A 17,616-nucleotide genomic window follows, 5' to 3' on the forward strand; every position below is an offset into this window, starting at 1 on the left:
CCACATTTTCCATATCCACTCATCTGATGATGGACATTTGGGATGGTTCCAACTTTTGGCTATTGTAAAGAGTGCTGCGATGAACATTGGGGAACAGGTATACCTTCGACTTGATGATTTCCATTCCTCTGGGTATATTCCCAGCAGTGGGATAGCTGGGTCATATGGCAGATCTATCTGCAATTGTTTGAGGAACCTCCATGCCATTTTCCATAGAGGCTGCACCATTTTGCAGTCCCACCAACAATGTATGAGAGTTCCTTTTTCTCTGCAACCTCGCCAGCATTTATCGTTCAGAGTCTTTTGGATTTTAGCCATCCTAACTGGGGTGAGATGGTATCTCAGTGTGGTTTTGATTTGCGTTTCCCGGATGCTGAGTGATGCTGAGCATTTTGTCTTATGTCTGTTGGCCATTTGTATATCTTCCTTAGAGAAATGCCTGCTTAGCTCTTTTGCCCATTTTTTAATTGGGTTGCTTGTTTTTTTCTTGTAAAGTTGTTTGAGCTCCTTGTATATTCTGGATATTAATCCTTTGCCAGATGTATATTTTGCAAATATTTTTTTCCACTCTGTTGGTTGTCTTTTAACTCTGTTAATTGTTTCTTTTGCTGTGCAGAAGCTTTTTAGTTTGATATAATCCCATTTGTTTATTTTTCTTTTGGTTGCCCGTGCTTTTGGGGTCGTATTCATGAAGTCTGTGTCCAGTCCTATTTCCTGAAGTGTCTCTCCTATGTTTTAAGAAGTTTTATTGTTTCAGGGTGTATATTTAATTCTTTAATCCATTTTGAGTTGACTTTAGTGTATGGTGAAAGGTGTGGGTCTAGTTTCATTCTCCTGCATATGGATATCCAGTTCTCCCAGCACCATTTGCTAAAGAGGCAGTCTCTTCCCCAGTTTATAGGCTTGGTGCCTTTGTCAAAGATCAGATGGCTGTAGATGTGTGGGTTGATTTCTGGATTCTCTATTCTATTCCATTGATCAGTGTGTCTGTTTTTATGCCAGTACCACACTGTTTTGGTTATTATAGCTTTGTAGTATAGTTGAAAGTCAGGTAGTGTTATGCCTCCAGCTTTATTTTTTTTGCTCAGCATTGCTTTGGCTATGCGTGGTCTTTTGTTATTCCATATAAATGTCTGGATAGTTCTTTCCATTTCTGAGAAAAATGTCATTGGAATTTTGATGGGGATTGCATTGAATTTGTATATCACTTTGGGTAGTATGGACATTTTCACTATGTTGATTCTTCCAATCCAAGAGCATGGGATATCTTTCCATTTTCTTGTATCCTCTCTAATTTCTCTCAGCAGTAGTTTGTAGTTCTCATTATAGAGATTTTTCACATCCTTGGTTAACTCAATTCCTAAGTATTTTATTTTTTTGGTGGCTATTGTAAATGCGCAGGCTTTCTTGATTTCTCTTTCTGCATGTTCACTATTGGAGAATAGAAATGCTACTGATTTTTGTGTGTTGATTTTGTATCCTGCTACTGTGCTGAAATCATTTATCACCTGTAATGAGAAGAACTTTAAACAAAAATAGAAAGTCTAATTATCTGGAAACAAAAATTTGTGTTGGGCCAGTCATTTAAGCCTCTGACTACAGTCAATCTGATTATCCAGTTGTCTGTTTTCTGAGGTGTGTTCTCATATAAAGCATTCAAATCAGAAATAAGAATGATTTTTCACGAGTTTTTCAATGATGAAACACGAGTATCTAAGGTAAATGTTTTTAGTCTGTGAAGCAAAGACACAACAATGGGAGAAAATCGCCTTTCCTTTTGATTTTAGGCATCCCATACACATAAAACCAGACCTTGAGATGACGGTAGGGAGGGTGGTTTTTAAAGCCGCAAATGGCAGAATAATCCAGATTCTGCACAAGTCTCCTCACACACAAGCATTCACTTAACATCTCCACCCCATAGCCCTCTGCTCCCCAGGTCAGGTGACACCTACACACAGCAGAGGTCGTGTGAAATGACAGCGATGGACATGCGTAAGGACAGCCATCCCTCGGCCCATGCAAGAGCACCTGCAAGGACCCCCTCCCGGCTCCCACCCTCTCAACCCAGGAACCTCCCCATGCCTCCCACCCTCTTCCAACCAGGGCACCACCGCTGTCTTCCCTTTCCTGATCCTGGGAATGTAAGAGCTAAGGACTGGCTCCTGGGCCACGGCAGATCAGTCTGGAGATTCTCAATCAACTCTTGCTCTACATCAGAGTCACCAGTGAGGCGGTGTCTGGACACCTGACACCCTGACACAGGTGCCTGGATGGGAGACTCTTGGCACTGTCTACATACCTTTTAGAAAGCCAAGTCTGAACCCCACTGAGTTAAATTAAGCATAGGGCCAACGGTCTTTGAAAAAGCATACTAATTTTAAGTCAATAAGATAGTTTTTAAAACTATTTCTCACAAAATCCATAACTCTGAGGATGTGCTGGTTTTTTTGCAGCTTACAGAAGGAGCCAGCCTGGCCAGGGCCAGGTCCCACACACCTGCTTCAAAGCTCCAGGGCTGCAGGTGGGAGAGGCAGTCCACTGGCCCCAGAGCGGGCACCTCGTCACACCCACCACCACTCTGGATCAGGACCCTACAGAGTCAAAACCCCTTGAGTCTGCACAGCCTTTGGACTGATGACAGCCCCACAGGGCTCAGCCGGGCCCAGAACAGGAGCCCGCCTCCCCCGGCCCCCGAAGCACTGGCATTTCTGTTCACACAGACGGGGTCGTACCATGCACCGTGGAGATAGTGTAAGCCAACGTGCGAGGGCTGTGATCTCAAAGAACAAATGATTCAGCACTAGTTTCACTGTTGAGGTGCCAAGAAAGGCAGGGAAAGGCAGGAAACCGCATTCAAGCAGTCTTTAAGGGGGAAAGTCTGCCTTGAGAGTGCGTTACTCCCTGGCATCACGAAGAAAGTCGCCACTGCGAACATGCACTCCATCCCTCTTCAAGGCTCTCTGCAGACTCATTTTGTGCCAGAAGCCTTCCTGCTGCCAGGTCAGAAGTGGTCCTCTCACTGCTGGCCGCCTGGACCTCCAGTTCACGACGGCTCCTGCTGCTGCCCCAAGTGACTACCACAGGTCTGCTAGGACGGGAAGCTCCTTGAGCACAAGCAGTGTCTTTTCTTCCTTGTGCACCCCCCATACAGCTTGGGCTCCGCAGGGAGAGCAGGCCCCTGGGGGACCAGGAGTGCACAAACGCAGGTTCCTGAGCCCGCTGTGAGCCTGGGGGAGCAGAACCTCTGGGCGGGCCTGGAAACCTTCCATCTAGAACAAACGCCCCTCCACGATACTTCGGCCCAGGCCAGTCTGGAAACAGTGCTCAGTAAGAGTAAACTGAATTAAAAGATGAGCCATAAATTGGGGCTGTTCACTCCAAGAGACTACTCCATCTGGTTTGTTGTGTTTTCATCCTTGGACAGTTTAGCCCTCCTGGTACTCCTGGAAAGCTAGGGGATGCCCCATAAAACCACGAGGGTAGTTCAAAAAGTTCATGGAAACATGAAATTCAAAGATAAATACACATATTTCCATGAACTTGTTGAAGACCCCTCATAGGTCACAATGTTTATTTAGGCAGCAAACAACACCAATACGTCATCCCACCTAAGAACCTGAAAACCCTGTGAAAATCAATGTTCCCCACAGCCCCTGTGTGTTCTATGAGAACACGCACTGCCTATACCATTAACCATTGCAACTCCAGCACCTATCCTAGAAAGGACGCTGCAGCACAGTCAGCTGACCAGCGAATCTTGTGAGGAATTATGAAGGGGAGAGAGGAGGGGAAACTTCAGAGCAGGGATAACCAGCAGTGAGAGGTGCTACAGAAATACCAAGTAATATTACTAACCACCAGCTCTGGAATGTAAATAAAGCCACAATGTTAACCCTCACGGCTCAGGAAAAATGCCCTCAGAACATGTCAACTGCATAGTTCAAAGTACATCAAATACGAGCTTGACATTCAAAAATCCAAGTTGGGGGTGGAGAGGGGAAGCCACGAGAAAAAGAAAGGCCTGCCCATTCACTGGCTGGACACACAGTGCCTCTGGATGCTGGCTGCCAAGTGACCCTGCCCTGACCCTTTCCATTTACAAGACCATGAGCTGTGATCTCAGCTAGAAGAATAGAAACCTCCAGAAATGAGGTTTAAAGAGCTCCAATCAATTATCAACAGCATTGCTGCTAGAAGCCGGCATGTTAATTTTATGTTGGAAAGAGGCTGGACGAAGGGACAGCTGAGGCTGGCTGGGCCCTTCTGTGAATTCTAACGAGAAAAAATGAACTTCCTATAGGTTCTTAAGATGAATTTCACTGTGCCTGAAATCCACATACACAGGAAAGAGAAAAACACTATAGAAAGTGAACAACTCTTGGCATAACCCCAAACTGTAGCTCAGAATCCAGAGAAATCAAGCACTATCTTCTACCACAGGTGACATCCAAATAAATACCGACTACATGTTTACACGCCCCCACTGATGGTTTTACTGACACTCCTGATGAAGTGGTGTCAGAGCTCCTCCGACTGTAGGAAAGGAATTCTTTAGCAAGTGTCTTTGTGATGGGATTTCACTGTATGCTGAATGATCACGCGAGAACCACAGAAATAACCAACCTTTTGTTTTGCATTGTAGTGTTTTTCCGTAGTCTTCATTTTTGTGGTGTGAATCCTTAACTGGTGCTTACCAATACCATCGGGAGCAGGCGTGGCCAGGTCAGAGGCCTGGCAGAAATATTATCCAACCAGAAGTCACTGTCTGCAACACGCAGCCCCCGAGTGTGGCCCTAACCCCTGAACCAGCACCAGAACTTATGATGGGAAACAGGACTTAAGATGATGCACAACTTCTCAAAGACCAAATTTCTCTTGGCACAAAAAAGCAAAAGGGGGGGATTTCACCTCGAGTTCATATCAAATAGTATCTACTTAACACAACGGCTGCACATGCCAGAGGTCTGCCCATCAGCACCAAGGGGCTCACCTTCCCATGACACCACCAGTGAGAAAGCATTTCCAGCGCCCTGAGCTGCTCTGCAGGAAGCCCCCACTGCCCCCAATCGAACAGAGGGGATCTCTTAAGAGCCGCAGCCTCTGTAGTTTATATTTACATTTGCAACATAACCTGAAAGTTGAGAAAGAACTTCTGAATTATGACTCAATAAAAATATTCTAATCAAGGCAGTGTGCTCCATTCATCTCCATGAATATGGACCCACTACCCTTGGCAAACACTGTTTCTACCTCATATCTTCCACTCCTACTTCTCTCCCTCAGCCTCTGGTCCTCATGGCCTTTCATACGATTTAAGCATCTGGGTATGATGGAGATTGGATGTGTTGTCCCCTCCAAAGCTCATGTGGAAATTTGATCCCCAGTGTGGCAGTGTTGGAAACTGACTGAGTCATGGGGGTGGATCCCTCATGAATGGATTACTGCTCTCCCTGGGGGAGGGGGGATTAATGAATGAGTTCTCGCTCTATTAGTTCCTGTGAGAGCTCGTTGCTTAAAAAGACCCTGGCACCTTCACTCTCTCTCCTGCTTCCTCTCGCCATGTGATCTGCTTGTACCCGCCGGCTGCCTGCCACTTTCCGCCATGAGTAGAAGCAGCCTGAGTCCTGTGCCAGATGCAGCTTTCCCAGAATCATAAGCCAAATAAACCTCTGTTCCTTATAAATTACCCAGTCTCAGGTAGTTCTGTTATAGCAACACAAAATGGAACAACACAGGGTATGAGGTGGTAACAGAGAAGGCTCCATGAATATTACTATAAAATAAGGGAAATGCCTGCCTCACCCGAGGACTGAGGGAATTAAATTTGCTAACTGTGACCAGTGCTTAGGACAGCGCCTGCAGGACTGCACATGTTCAACAGCGTAGCGTTAGCTGTGCTCACTTTCTTTTCTTTTCCTGAACTCCTTCTTGTACATGGGTCTCCAGGACACAGTGGGAGTTTCTGCCTTTCCTGTTCCCTAGAGTAATGCTGGTCTCCAGACTCCTCTTGATGCAGGTGGTGGAAAAGTACATGGCGACAGCTTTTCGGGCAGGCCCAGGCTCTAGGTAGCAGGAGCCTGAGCAAGTGTGTTCCAGGATAACGACAGCAGAGATGCAGATGTGTACACTGTGCAAGGTGTATGGCTGCAAACTGCAAACAACCTGAACATCCACCAACTCAGGAGTAAGGAAACTCTGCTACATGCATACAATGGGGGCTTGCTAACCAGGAATGTTGAGGGGGAAAATGTGTTGTTCGAAAGAGATTTTGGTATAGCCACACAATGAAATACTAAGCAGCTGCCCCCCCAAAATAAAGTGACTTTTTATGTCTGATCTGGAAGGATCAGCAGGATTCAGTAAGTGGAAGAAAATAAGATTCAGGGCAATATATAATAGGCGATTTTCTCTATAAAAAGGAAGAGGTACAAATACCTATTTATTAGCTGGGTCACATATAGACACTGCTGATGAATACAAAGAAATTATTAACAGCAGTTTCCTGAGGAGAATAGGAAACTGGAATGGTAATAAATACAGGTAAGAGGGAGACTTTTCATTCATCTTTTTCAATTAAAAAAAAAAGTTTGAACTATTAACTATATTGCCTATTAAGCATGTTTTTAATGTAAAAAATCACATTTAAAAAAATGATTGGATGTTAACGTCAACATTATTTTTGAATATATGGAGTAAGAATAAATTTATATTTGCTTTTTATACTTTTCCAAATTTTCTTTAACATGTATGTATTATTTTTATCATAAGGAAAGAATATTCTTTTTAAAAAATATTTGAAATTCTCTTCCATCTCATTTTTTAGCAAATTCATAAACAAGAAACCCAATTCTTTCATTTAGTTCAAAGTATTTTAAATTTCTCTTGAGAGTTTGTCTTTGACCTATGTGTTATGTAGAAGCAAACTGTTTCATCTCCAAGCATTTTGTGGTTTTTCCAGCTCTTTTCTGCTACTGATTTCTAGTTTAATTCCATTGTGGTCTGAGAGTATGCTTTGTATGATTTCTATTCTTTCAAGTCTGTTAAAGTGAATTTTATGGCCCAGAATGAGGTCAGTTTTGAAGAATGTTTCATGTGAGCTTGAGAAGAATGTGCATTCTGCTGCTGTTGGTTGAAGTGGGCATTGTGGTGGCAGGAGGAGCAAAGAGATGGGGGAACAGGAGGAAGGGAATTCTCAAGTGCATGGATGAGCCCACTGCTAGGAATGGAAACCACTGAAGGAGAAAGTGAAAACAGGCTCCAAACTATGGAGGTGAAGAAATGTCCTCTGCTCTCCCAACATAAATGCAATTGAGAGAATTCGACACTCTGAGCAAAGGACAGAGAGTGTTAATTATTTACTGTATGACTCTATTCAGTGTGTGGGCACGTGTATATGTGTATGCATGTGTGTATGTAGCTGTGTATGTATATGTGCGTTTTTATATGTGTGTACATGTATATGTGTATGTGTGTATACATGAGTACAAGGGTATATGTGAGTGTGTATGTGTGTTCTGTGTGCTTATGTGTGTGTGTGTGTCCCACACATAGTCTATGGACAAAAGCAGAGGAAATGGCCTAGAGCAGCTTTGGTGTCAAAGCTCATAAGTAAAAATGATAATTTACTTACAAACATACCATTTATATGAAATTTTGGTTTCTTGGCAGTGATGAAATTATATAATCAATAGTTTCATATGATAAACGTTTACTGCTGGGTGCAAAATAAAAAAGAGTAATAACAACGAAAATAATAACAGCTATGATTTGGGAAGCACTCACTGTGGGCCAGGTACTGTGCCTTATAAACTTCTGCAGTAGCTTTCCACTGCTATCTAACAAGTACCCATTTATAATGGGGCAGGTCTGCAGGACCAAGGTCTGGGCTCGTGTAGCTCAGCTGGTTTTCGGCCCTGCCTCTCCTGGGCTGAAATCAAGGTCTCAGCAGGACTATACTCTTTCCTCTGAGGATGATTCCAGATGTTGGCAAATTCAGTCCCATGAGGGAGAAGGGCTTAGGGCTCTGTCTCCTTGCTGGCTGCTGGTGGGAAGTTGCTCTCAGCTTCTGGGAGCTGCCAGCCATCTCTGGCTCATGGTCCCTTCAAGGCCAGCACCGGTGGGGCAAGTCTCACCCATGTGGTGAATCTCTCTGACTTCCCTGCCACTCCCTGAGGCACCTCTATGACACACTTTCTCTGCCTGACTCTTCCACTATCTTTTGCTGCTTTTAGGGGCTCATGTGATTAGGTGGCCCACCCAGATAATCCAGGATAATCTCCCTTTTAAAGCCTGTGGGTCATAACCTTAATTCCATCAGCAGAGTCGCTGCACAGCAGTGTCACGATTCACTTCTGGGTGAATACTGGGAGAGGGGCACCCAGCGAGACACCCCAGAATTCTACCCACCAGCCCTATCACATACACCACCTCGGTTCACCCCACAGCCACCACATGAGGAAGTCCAAGAGGACAGTGAGCCAATTTGCCTCTGATCTACATAAACCTACTTCACTTTACAAAAACGACAGCCAACCCCAAAGGGAATTCCAACTAGATTAAATAATTAAATGTTTAAAAATGAAGCAAAAAGCCAACCAACGAACAAAAAAACACCAAGGCTGTCTTTTAAATATTAAATATTCATCTAACCTTGGGATGGCTATAGCATAAAAGAAACAAAAGAAACAGCAAACAGGAAATGAACAGATTAGACTATATTAAGATTATAAAATTTCAATGACATGAAAAGGAAAAATCTAGATTGGGCAAAAAAAGCTAAATATATATCCAGTGGCTAACATCCCTATTATGAAAAACTTACACTAAAAGCAAATTTAAAAAATGGGTCAAAGAAACAATTTATGTTAATTAACATATGAGAAAATGCAACCCTTTTAAGTAACCAAAGAAATGTATGTTGAACTACCAGTTTTCTATCAAATTAGCAAAATACTTTTGTTAGTAGTTTCTTAAGATAATGCTCAATGCTACTAACACAGAAATGAAATAGACACCACCAAACAATGAGGAAGACATGTTAATATTTGGTACAATTACATTTTACTGAGGAAACAAAATTCAGATGAAGATATTAATAATAAAACATTGGATAACTTTAAATAAGATAAAATAAATTATGGTATATCCATACAGTAAGTATAGCTCAGCAATTATACTGGCTCTGAAGACATCTTTTATTGACATGGGGAACTGCTCACAATCTGATGGTAACAGGAACAGAATGCTACACCATATGTGCAGCAGGACGGCAGCTGATCGTAGAAGCCTCAGAGTCAGAAAATCCAAGGCTGAATTCCGGCTCTGCCAATTTACCTGTACCTTGGGTGGCGGCTTCCAACTTGATTCTGGTTTCCATGTACATAAAAGTGGGGGTGACACCTCTTGGCTCTCAGGGCTGCGGTTAGATTTAAATGAGAATGAACGTCAAGCCTGCGTGATCCTAAGAGGCTCCGAAGAGCAAGCCCCCGGTGGCAGCTCTCAGGAGCGCACCTTAGACAATCTTGGAGGAAGGAGGCCTTTCAAAGTCTTCCTAAGGTCTCCAAATTGGTTTCCCGCAGCTGCTGTAACCGAAGTACACAAACTAGGTGCTTTAAAAAACACCAGAAATTTATTGTTGCACAGTTTGAGAAACCAAAACCTGAAAACGAGGTGTTGGCAGGGCCACCCTTCCTCCACAGGCTCTGCAGAAGAGCCTTCCTGGTCTCTGCCAGGCGTTCCCTGGCTCGGGGCCGCAGGACTCCACTCTCTGCATCAGCCTTCACCGGCCTTCTCTGCTTCTCCCATGTGTCTGTGTCCTCTCTGATTCTGTCTCTTATAAGAACACTAATCACGGGAATCCTGATCCACACAGGTAATCCAGGTTGAACTCATTTGCAAAGACCCTTTTCCATTCCACGGGTTAAGGTGTGGACATATCTTTTCGGAAGCCACCATTCCACCCACTACCGCCTCAAACCATAATTCCTCTGAAGTGACGACGTTTCTAGAGGACTTCAAACACTTATAAGTTGGATTTCATTATTAATTCAGCATTCTACATCAGCTAACTTCCTAGGGAAAGATAAAAGTATTTACGTTCGAGGAGCTCAGGAATCAGACTTGTTTGTCTTCACATTCAGGCTGCTGTAACAAAATACCATAATAAGCCAGTGGCTTATAAACAACAGAAATTTATTTCTCACAGTTCTGGAGTCTGGGAAATCCAAGATCACAGTGCTGGCAGATTCAGTGTCTGGTGAGGCCCCGTTTCGTGGTTCATAGGTGGCACCTTCTCACTGTGTCCTCATGTGGTGGAAAGGGCCAGGCAGCTCTCTGGGGCCTCTTCTATAAGGGCACTAGTCTCATCCATGTGGGCTCAGCCCTTGTGACCTAATCAAGGGCCCACATCCTAGTACCATCACCTTGGGGGTTAGAATTCCACATACACACTTTGGGGACACACAAACACTCAGACCATAGCAGATGTGCACTATACACAGGCTACTTCAACAGACACATGAAGCTCAAAAGCAGGGGGTGCCATGTAATAGTGAAGACAGACATTCACACTGTAACAATTCTTTATCACAGAAACTACGACAGTGCCTCACACACAATAAGACTATTTAAAAAATAAAACACAACATGACATGCGCTGTGGCCGAGTGGGACCGCTTATCCTCAGGGAACTGGCTGCTCTAGGGAGACCTCCTCATCAACTCTAAATGATAATAATGTATCGTTTCCACTTACCTTCGATGTACAGTGGCTCCACCACATCGTGATTAATCAGCTCAAAGTTCTCATGGCCAATCCAGTGCTCCACGTTCCTCTTCCTGCCTGTGAAGAAGTTGTCCACCACAGTCACCTCGTGGCCATCCATCATGAGCTTGTCAGTGAGATGGGAGCCCACGAACCCCGCGCCTCCAGTTATCTGCATGAGAACAGTGTGCAAAACATCCCAGAGAAAGCGCGTGAGAATACAGCGGTGCCTGACTGCACGGGGAGACAGCGCTGGAGCAGCCACATGTGCAGTGATAAAGCCAGTCAGGGCTTCAAAGAAACATTGTGACTCCTACTGCACAGCAAAGAAGCTGCACTACCTGTAACTTCTGAGAAGCCTGCAGTGTTAAACTACCCCCAGTGGATAACACAGAAAAATCATAGTCATGAGTTTCAAAATGTCCCACTGACAGAGAATTTTTCATTATTAAAAGGTTCTTGTTTTATAACAGATGGGATGTTGACATCAACTATATGGTTCTAATAACATGACTGTAAACTTTCAGGATTACTTTATAGGAAAAGTGACAAGCAAAATACGGAGATTTGGTGAACTACCAAAAAGTATGCGATATTTAAATTGGACTCAAGTGTTATATCACCAAGGTCAAGGGATTGGATGCCCATACCAGTCAGCTGCCAAAAAAAAAAAGAGAAAGAAAAATAAAATAAATAGTAAATAAAAATAAAATAAAATTCTGGTCTATAAATAAATAAATAGGACTCAAAACCCTCATGAAAAACTACACATTGAGTATCCCTATCCAAAATGATTGGGACCAGAAGTGTTTCGGATTTGTGTGGACTTTGGAATACCTGCATTGTACTTACTGGTTCAGTATCCCTAATCCAAAAATCCAAAATCCAAAATGCTCTAATGAGCATTTCCTTTGAGCATCATGGCATTCAAACTGTTTCAAATTTTGGAGCATCTCAGGTTTCAGATTTTTGTATTAGAAATACTCAACCTGTAAATTTCAAGCTGTTTATAAAAACGAATTAATAAGCAATAGATGCTGTTTGCAGAAGAAAGCCCTACAACATGAGTAAATTTTTTTTTTTATCGGTTATGAAAAATATGGAACGCTTGACAAATTTGAATGCCATCTTTGCGTAGGGGCCATGCTATCATTCCAATTTTAGTACATGTGCTGCCGAGGTGTGCACTGTGAGGTTAACTTCTGGGCAGAAACGTGATACTGTGCAGTGTTGACCACCCAGCCGAAGGGCAGGTCACACAGCCCTGAGGGGCCACCACAGCAGCACAGCAATAATGTGTTTTCCAAAACTTAAACCACCACAAATGTGAAGTAATCTGTGTCTGAGAAAGACTTTAAAAATGAATAAAAAGACATTATTAAATGGTGTAATTGGAGAAGGGAGGATAAAAAAGTGCTTCATTGGGGGAGGTCATGGGAGGCGGGAGGAAAAGCTCAGGAAACAGGCCCGTGCTGGGGACTGCCCAGTCCCTACGCTGTGCTGCGCTGAGCTACTGCCTTCTCCCCATCAAAATCCTCATTCCCTTCTCCCTCCTGTTCAATCTGAAAGATTAACAGCAGGAAAACACCAACTATTTTTATCTAAAATAAAAAGTACATAAATCCCTACCACCTAGGTCTACAGTTTTAAAACAGTTCCTTCTCCATGACCCTCCTGTTCAAGTAAAACCTCGCACACAACGTGATGTGTACCGCAGGTGAGAGAGAGCAAAGCTGCCTGGGAAGATTGGGGGCGGGGCAGTAACGTCAGGCCGACACCACGAGGGGCGTTCGCCAACCACTGGCGGGATATTTAGATACGTTCTGATGTTAATACTGATATAATGTTCAAAATGGAACGGTAGAGAGAAGTCCTGATGCCAACAGCTTTCAATTAGCTCTATTGAGAGCACATTTTCTAAATCCCCTTTGCTTTAGAGATACGGAAACTGACACCCAGAGCATCTGAGACTGTGACTAAGACCCTCAGATCACTAGTCACGACAGACTCTTCCTACAGTCTTCCTGACCATGAGCTCTCTCCACTGCTGCCCACGTGTCTGACTCATGTTTCACTTTCAACACTCAACTTCCACCATATATCTCAACAATGACTATGAAAAAGCATTTTCTGGAAAAGTAACAGAATTTCAAATTTGAGTCATCACTAGTGCTTAACTCATGAATAAGATTTCATTTGTTTTCATTTTATTGCATTTTTCCAAGTTTTCCACGGTTTTTAAATCAGAAAAAATACAACTTTTAAAAAGAAATTTAACTCCCTTTAATGTAACTCTGTATATCTGTATGCAAATATTTCTAAAAATAAAATGTTCTGAGGCACTCTGACATTATCTCTGAACCCAAAATACCTGGGTGACAGCTGAGAGAGAGCAGAAATGCAGCATATTAAATTATACATGATCACCTCCAGCATTTCACTAGTTTTAGCAGTGACATAAAATTGTTGGAAGCACCTCAGCTTTGACTAAAATGCATTGAAACTGTTTTTCTTGAGTAATTCCCTTCTATCAAAAACACTTAAAGATTTATATATATAAAACATAGATGGATGGTTATAAATTTTTCCTAATCAATTTCAGCCCATTAGGCAACCGTTTCAAGTGGAAACAAAACAGGCAGAAGTTTAGCACTTAGAAAGCCTCCTCAGGAACACTAATCACCAAACCCAAGTATACTCTTTGAATAACAAGGAGCTACTACCCAAAAGACAGAAGGAGAAAAGACATAAGACCACTCACTGCAGTGGATTATAACTTAGCTTTGCAAGGTATGAGCTCAGCTCAACATGCTTATATTCTTGGTTTTGTGGATGTGGATAACCATCTAATGTGGTCTAGCTCCGGGTCAGCATTCAAACTAATGCTGCTCAGCAAAGTACCAAAAAGTATGCATTTCCCAACAAAGGCTTTAAGTTTTAGTAACAACATGCCAGATGGGCACCAAATAACTCTGAAATGTGTTTAACCTGTGAGATGACAGATGAGTCAAAAACACTAAGTCCATTTGCTGTGGTGATGTGTAAAGTGAAATAAATTCCATAACACTCAGCATGGACAGAAAGGCCACTCCACATGGGAATAACAACACCTTGGCAAGAAAGACTGTGCAGGGTTCATGTCAGTGCTGCCATGGACTGAATGTCCCACCAAAAAGCATGTGTTGGAAACTTAATCCTCAATGCAGCAGTGTGTTGGGAGGTGGCACCTAATGAAAGGCATGGATTGCTGTACACTGGATGCCCCCGCAGCCTCACTGAAGCTTAAATCCCCACAGTTACTGTTGAGGGTAGGAAATCCTATTATGGTAATTGAAAGGTGGGACCCTGAAGAGGTGATTAGATTATAGGACCATGCTGTAGTGAATGGATTAATAATGGTGGTCAGGAGTGTGGTTCTGAGAGCTTTAAAAGAACACATGAAAGGTTAGTCTATCTCTGTTCTACCATTTTCTGTCATGTGAGATGCCTGGGTCACTGTTGCCACCACCAAGACCATCACCAGCTGTGTTCCCTGGACTTTGGACTTCCTGGCCTCCAAAACTGTAAGCAATAAATTTTGTTTTCTTTACAAATTACCCAGTTCTGAGTATTTTGTTACGAATAACAGAAATGGACTAACACATGGATTGATGCTGTTATCTCAGGAGTGGGTTCGTTATAAAAGCTTTAGCTCAGCTCATTTTGTCTCTCTGTTGCCTTCTCTTTGCCTTTCCTCACCAGATGCCACCACCTTGATCTCAGACTTCCCAGCCTCCAGAACCTTCAGAAATAAATTTGTTTATTATAAATTACCCAATTTGTGGTATTCTGCACAAAATGGACTAAGACAGAAAACTGGTACCAAAAAAGTAAGACAGTGCTATAAAAATAACCGGAAAGTGTGGAAGCAGCTTTGTAAGGGGGTTGTGGGCAGAAGGTGGAAGAGTATGGAGGGGCAGGACAGAACAGCCTGCATTGCTGTGAACAGAGAATTAAGGACAACTCTGGTCAGGGCTCAAAAGAAGAAGAGAAATGTAAAAAACATAGGAAACTTCTCAGAGATTACTATAAGTGAGTTATGATCAAAATGCTGGTAGACATATGAACAGCAAAGGCCATTCTGATGAGGTCTCAGGCAGAAATGAGGAACAAGATATTGGAAACAGGAGTAAAGGCCATCTTTGTTACAAAGTGGCAAAGAATTTGGCTGAATTGTGTCTCTGTTCTAGGACTTTATGGACGGCAGAATTTAATATGGACAGCAGAATCTAAGAGTGACAAGCTAGAATATCTGGCAGAAGAAATTTCTAAGCAAAATTTTGAAGGAACTGTGTGGCTTCTCTCAACTGCATACAGTAAAATATGAGAGGAGAGAAATAATTTAAAGACAAAATTTATAATTAAAAGGAGAGCAATGTAAAAATTTGAAAAATTTGCAGCCTGGCAATGTAAGGAACAAAAAAGAGTGCAAAGATATGGCCAAGCCAGCCTTTGTTAAAAGGATGAGTGTGAATAAGAGGAAGCCAGGTTCTACTCATCAAGACAATTGGAGGAAGACCCCAAGGGCATTTCCGACATCTCTGAGGCATGCTACAAGCTTGAGGGCAATGTTTCCAGAAAGGTGTCTGTGGAACCTCAGCATTTGCTGCCCTGTGCTGCCTCAAGTCTTTGCTCCTCGCATTCTGTTGCAATGCTTCTTGGCTTTCCCAGCCACGGCTCAAGCCAGTCGAGATGAGGCCTGGGCCATCACTTCGAGAATGCAAGAGCTGTGGAGGCATGGCTTCCTCCACCTACATTTCAAATGATGTCAAAGACAGCCTTGGGGCCCAGACAGAGATTTGTCACAGGGTTAGAGCCACTGCTTAGACCCCAGAACTGTAGAGCTACCACTGTGCAACACCAGCATGGGAGAGCTGCAAAGCTCCACCCTGTGAGAGCTGCTGGGTGGACTGGGCCTAGCAAAGCCATAAGGATGGTGCTGCTTGAGGCCCTGTGAGCTCAACCCCTACCCCAGTGTGGCCAGAGGGCAGTACACAGAATCAAGGAAAGTTATTCAGAAGCCTTAAAATTTAATGCTGTTTCCCTTGTTGGGTTTTGAACTTACTTGGGACCTGCTGCTTTCATCTTGCTTATTTCTTCCTTTTGGAAGCAGAATGTCTATTCTATGCTGGTCACACCTGTCACACATTGTATTTTGGGAGTAGATAACTTTATTAACTTCACATGCTCACAGCTGGAGGATGAATGGTGTCTTGAGTCTCTCATATCTGATTTAGATAAGACTCTGGACTTTGGGTTTTTGCGTTGGTGATGGAACAAGTTAAGACTCTGGGGATATTGGGATGGAATGATTGTATTTTGCATGTATGAGAGACATGAGTTTTGGGGTTAGGGCAAATGCTATGGTTTCAATGCATACCCTAAAAAGCATGTAGTGGAAACGAACTTAATCCCCAATGCAACAATGTTGGAAGATGGGGCCAAATGAGAGGTAATTAGGCCATGAGGGCCTGAATGAATTAATGTCATTATCTCGGAAGTGGGTTCCCTACAAAAGATCAACTTTGACCTCTTTTGTGATTCTCTCTTGCCCTCTTTGCCCTTATGGCAAGGGATGACATAGCAAGAAGTCACTTGCCATATGCCAGTACCTTGATCTTGGACTTTCCAGCCTCCAATACCATGAACCAATAAATTTCTGTTCATCATAAATTACCCAGTTTATGGTATTCTGCTACAGCAGAACAAAACAAACTAAAAAAAGTACAGACAACCAGATTTTGTGATCTATCTACATGTAGCAACAGAAAGACTAGACAAACTAAATTTTCTCTGCTACTTAAGACACTTATTTCTAAATTCATGATCAAAAGCACACACATTTTTGATGTGACAGAAATAACCCCAACAGATGGGCATGGAAGTATTAATAGACTTTAGAGTCTGTTCAGGGTGAGATTTATGTAAGCCATCTCACAAAGGCAAGAAGATAGTTCCATAACTTCCAGAAGAAAAGAGAGTTTATATGGGAAAACAGTCTAATATTGATTCAGGAGTAACAGTAATATTTTGGTGTTTGGGATGCATAAATCTACAACCTAGATGATGGGCAAAGAACAGCAAAAAACAATGTGTGTAATAATCATTTATATATCAAAGTCCCAGATAAAAACATTCTCGTGGAATAGCACTGTGAAGTGCTGGTAGAAATTATTAAAAGGAAAAAATAAAAAACAATAAAAGTCCTAGAAATTGTCCTAAGAATGTACAGCAAATGAAGAAACATTTTTTTTTTGTTGAGAAAATCTAAAATTCAGTATGAACTGCAAAAGTCTGTGACACTGTACCTTGACCCCCCCTTCTCTCTTTCTCCCTTCCCTCCCCTGATCCTCCACAGTTTAGAGTGGGTGGTGTACTGGGTGTGGCCAAGAAAATAAAGCTCCCAGTCAAAAGACATAGTATCAGGGGCAGGCTGCTGGCATTTCCCAGACTGGGGAAGCTGAGAATAATGGAATTCCCTTGCCCTGGCTTGCTCATAGGAGATATGTTCCATGCTGAGAGCCCACGCAAAAAGATCAAGGGCTACTGCTCCTGCCCTGCACCATGCTTGTAGAGAAGAAGTATCACTACAGAGCAGTAGCTTTTCCCTGGAAACAAAGGCAGTCAATAAAAACAGAGCACCCAGGGCCGGCTGGTGGCTCACTTGGGAGACTGTGGTGCTGATAACACCAAAGCCATGGGTTCGGATCCCTATATAGGGATGGCCGGTTAGCTCACCTGGGAGAGCATGGTGCTGATAACACCAAGTCAAGGGTTAAGATCCCCTTACCAGTCATCTTTAATAAAAAAAAC

The 17,616-nt window shown here is 42.9% G+C and overlaps 1 protein-coding gene and 1 pseudogene across 6 annotated transcripts in view; both read right to left on the reverse strand.

Annotated features, from left to right (window-relative positions):
- UXS1 (UDP-glucuronate decarboxylase 1) overlaps positions 1–17,616 on the reverse strand; it is a 151,948-nt gene that overhangs the window by 86,848 nt on the left and 47,484 nt on the right. For all 6 annotated transcript variants that reach the window (XM_063078026.1, XM_063078023.1, XM_063078028.1 and 3 more), the window contains one exon: positions 10,756–10,936. In XM_063078026.1, the coding sequence (XP_062934096.1) occupies positions 10,756–10,936 (181 nt within the window). The remainder of the gene's footprint in view (positions 1–10,755; positions 10,937–17,616) is intronic.
- Positions 11,858–11,952, reverse strand: LOC134363457 (U6 spliceosomal RNA; annotated as a pseudogene).

Source organism: Cynocephalus volans, chromosome 14 (genome assembly GCF_027409185.1).
Source record: "Cynocephalus volans isolate mCynVol1 chromosome 14, mCynVol1.pri, whole genome shotgun sequence".
NCBI classification, from domain to species: Eukaryota; Metazoa; Chordata; class Mammalia; order Dermoptera; family Cynocephalidae; genus Cynocephalus; species Cynocephalus volans.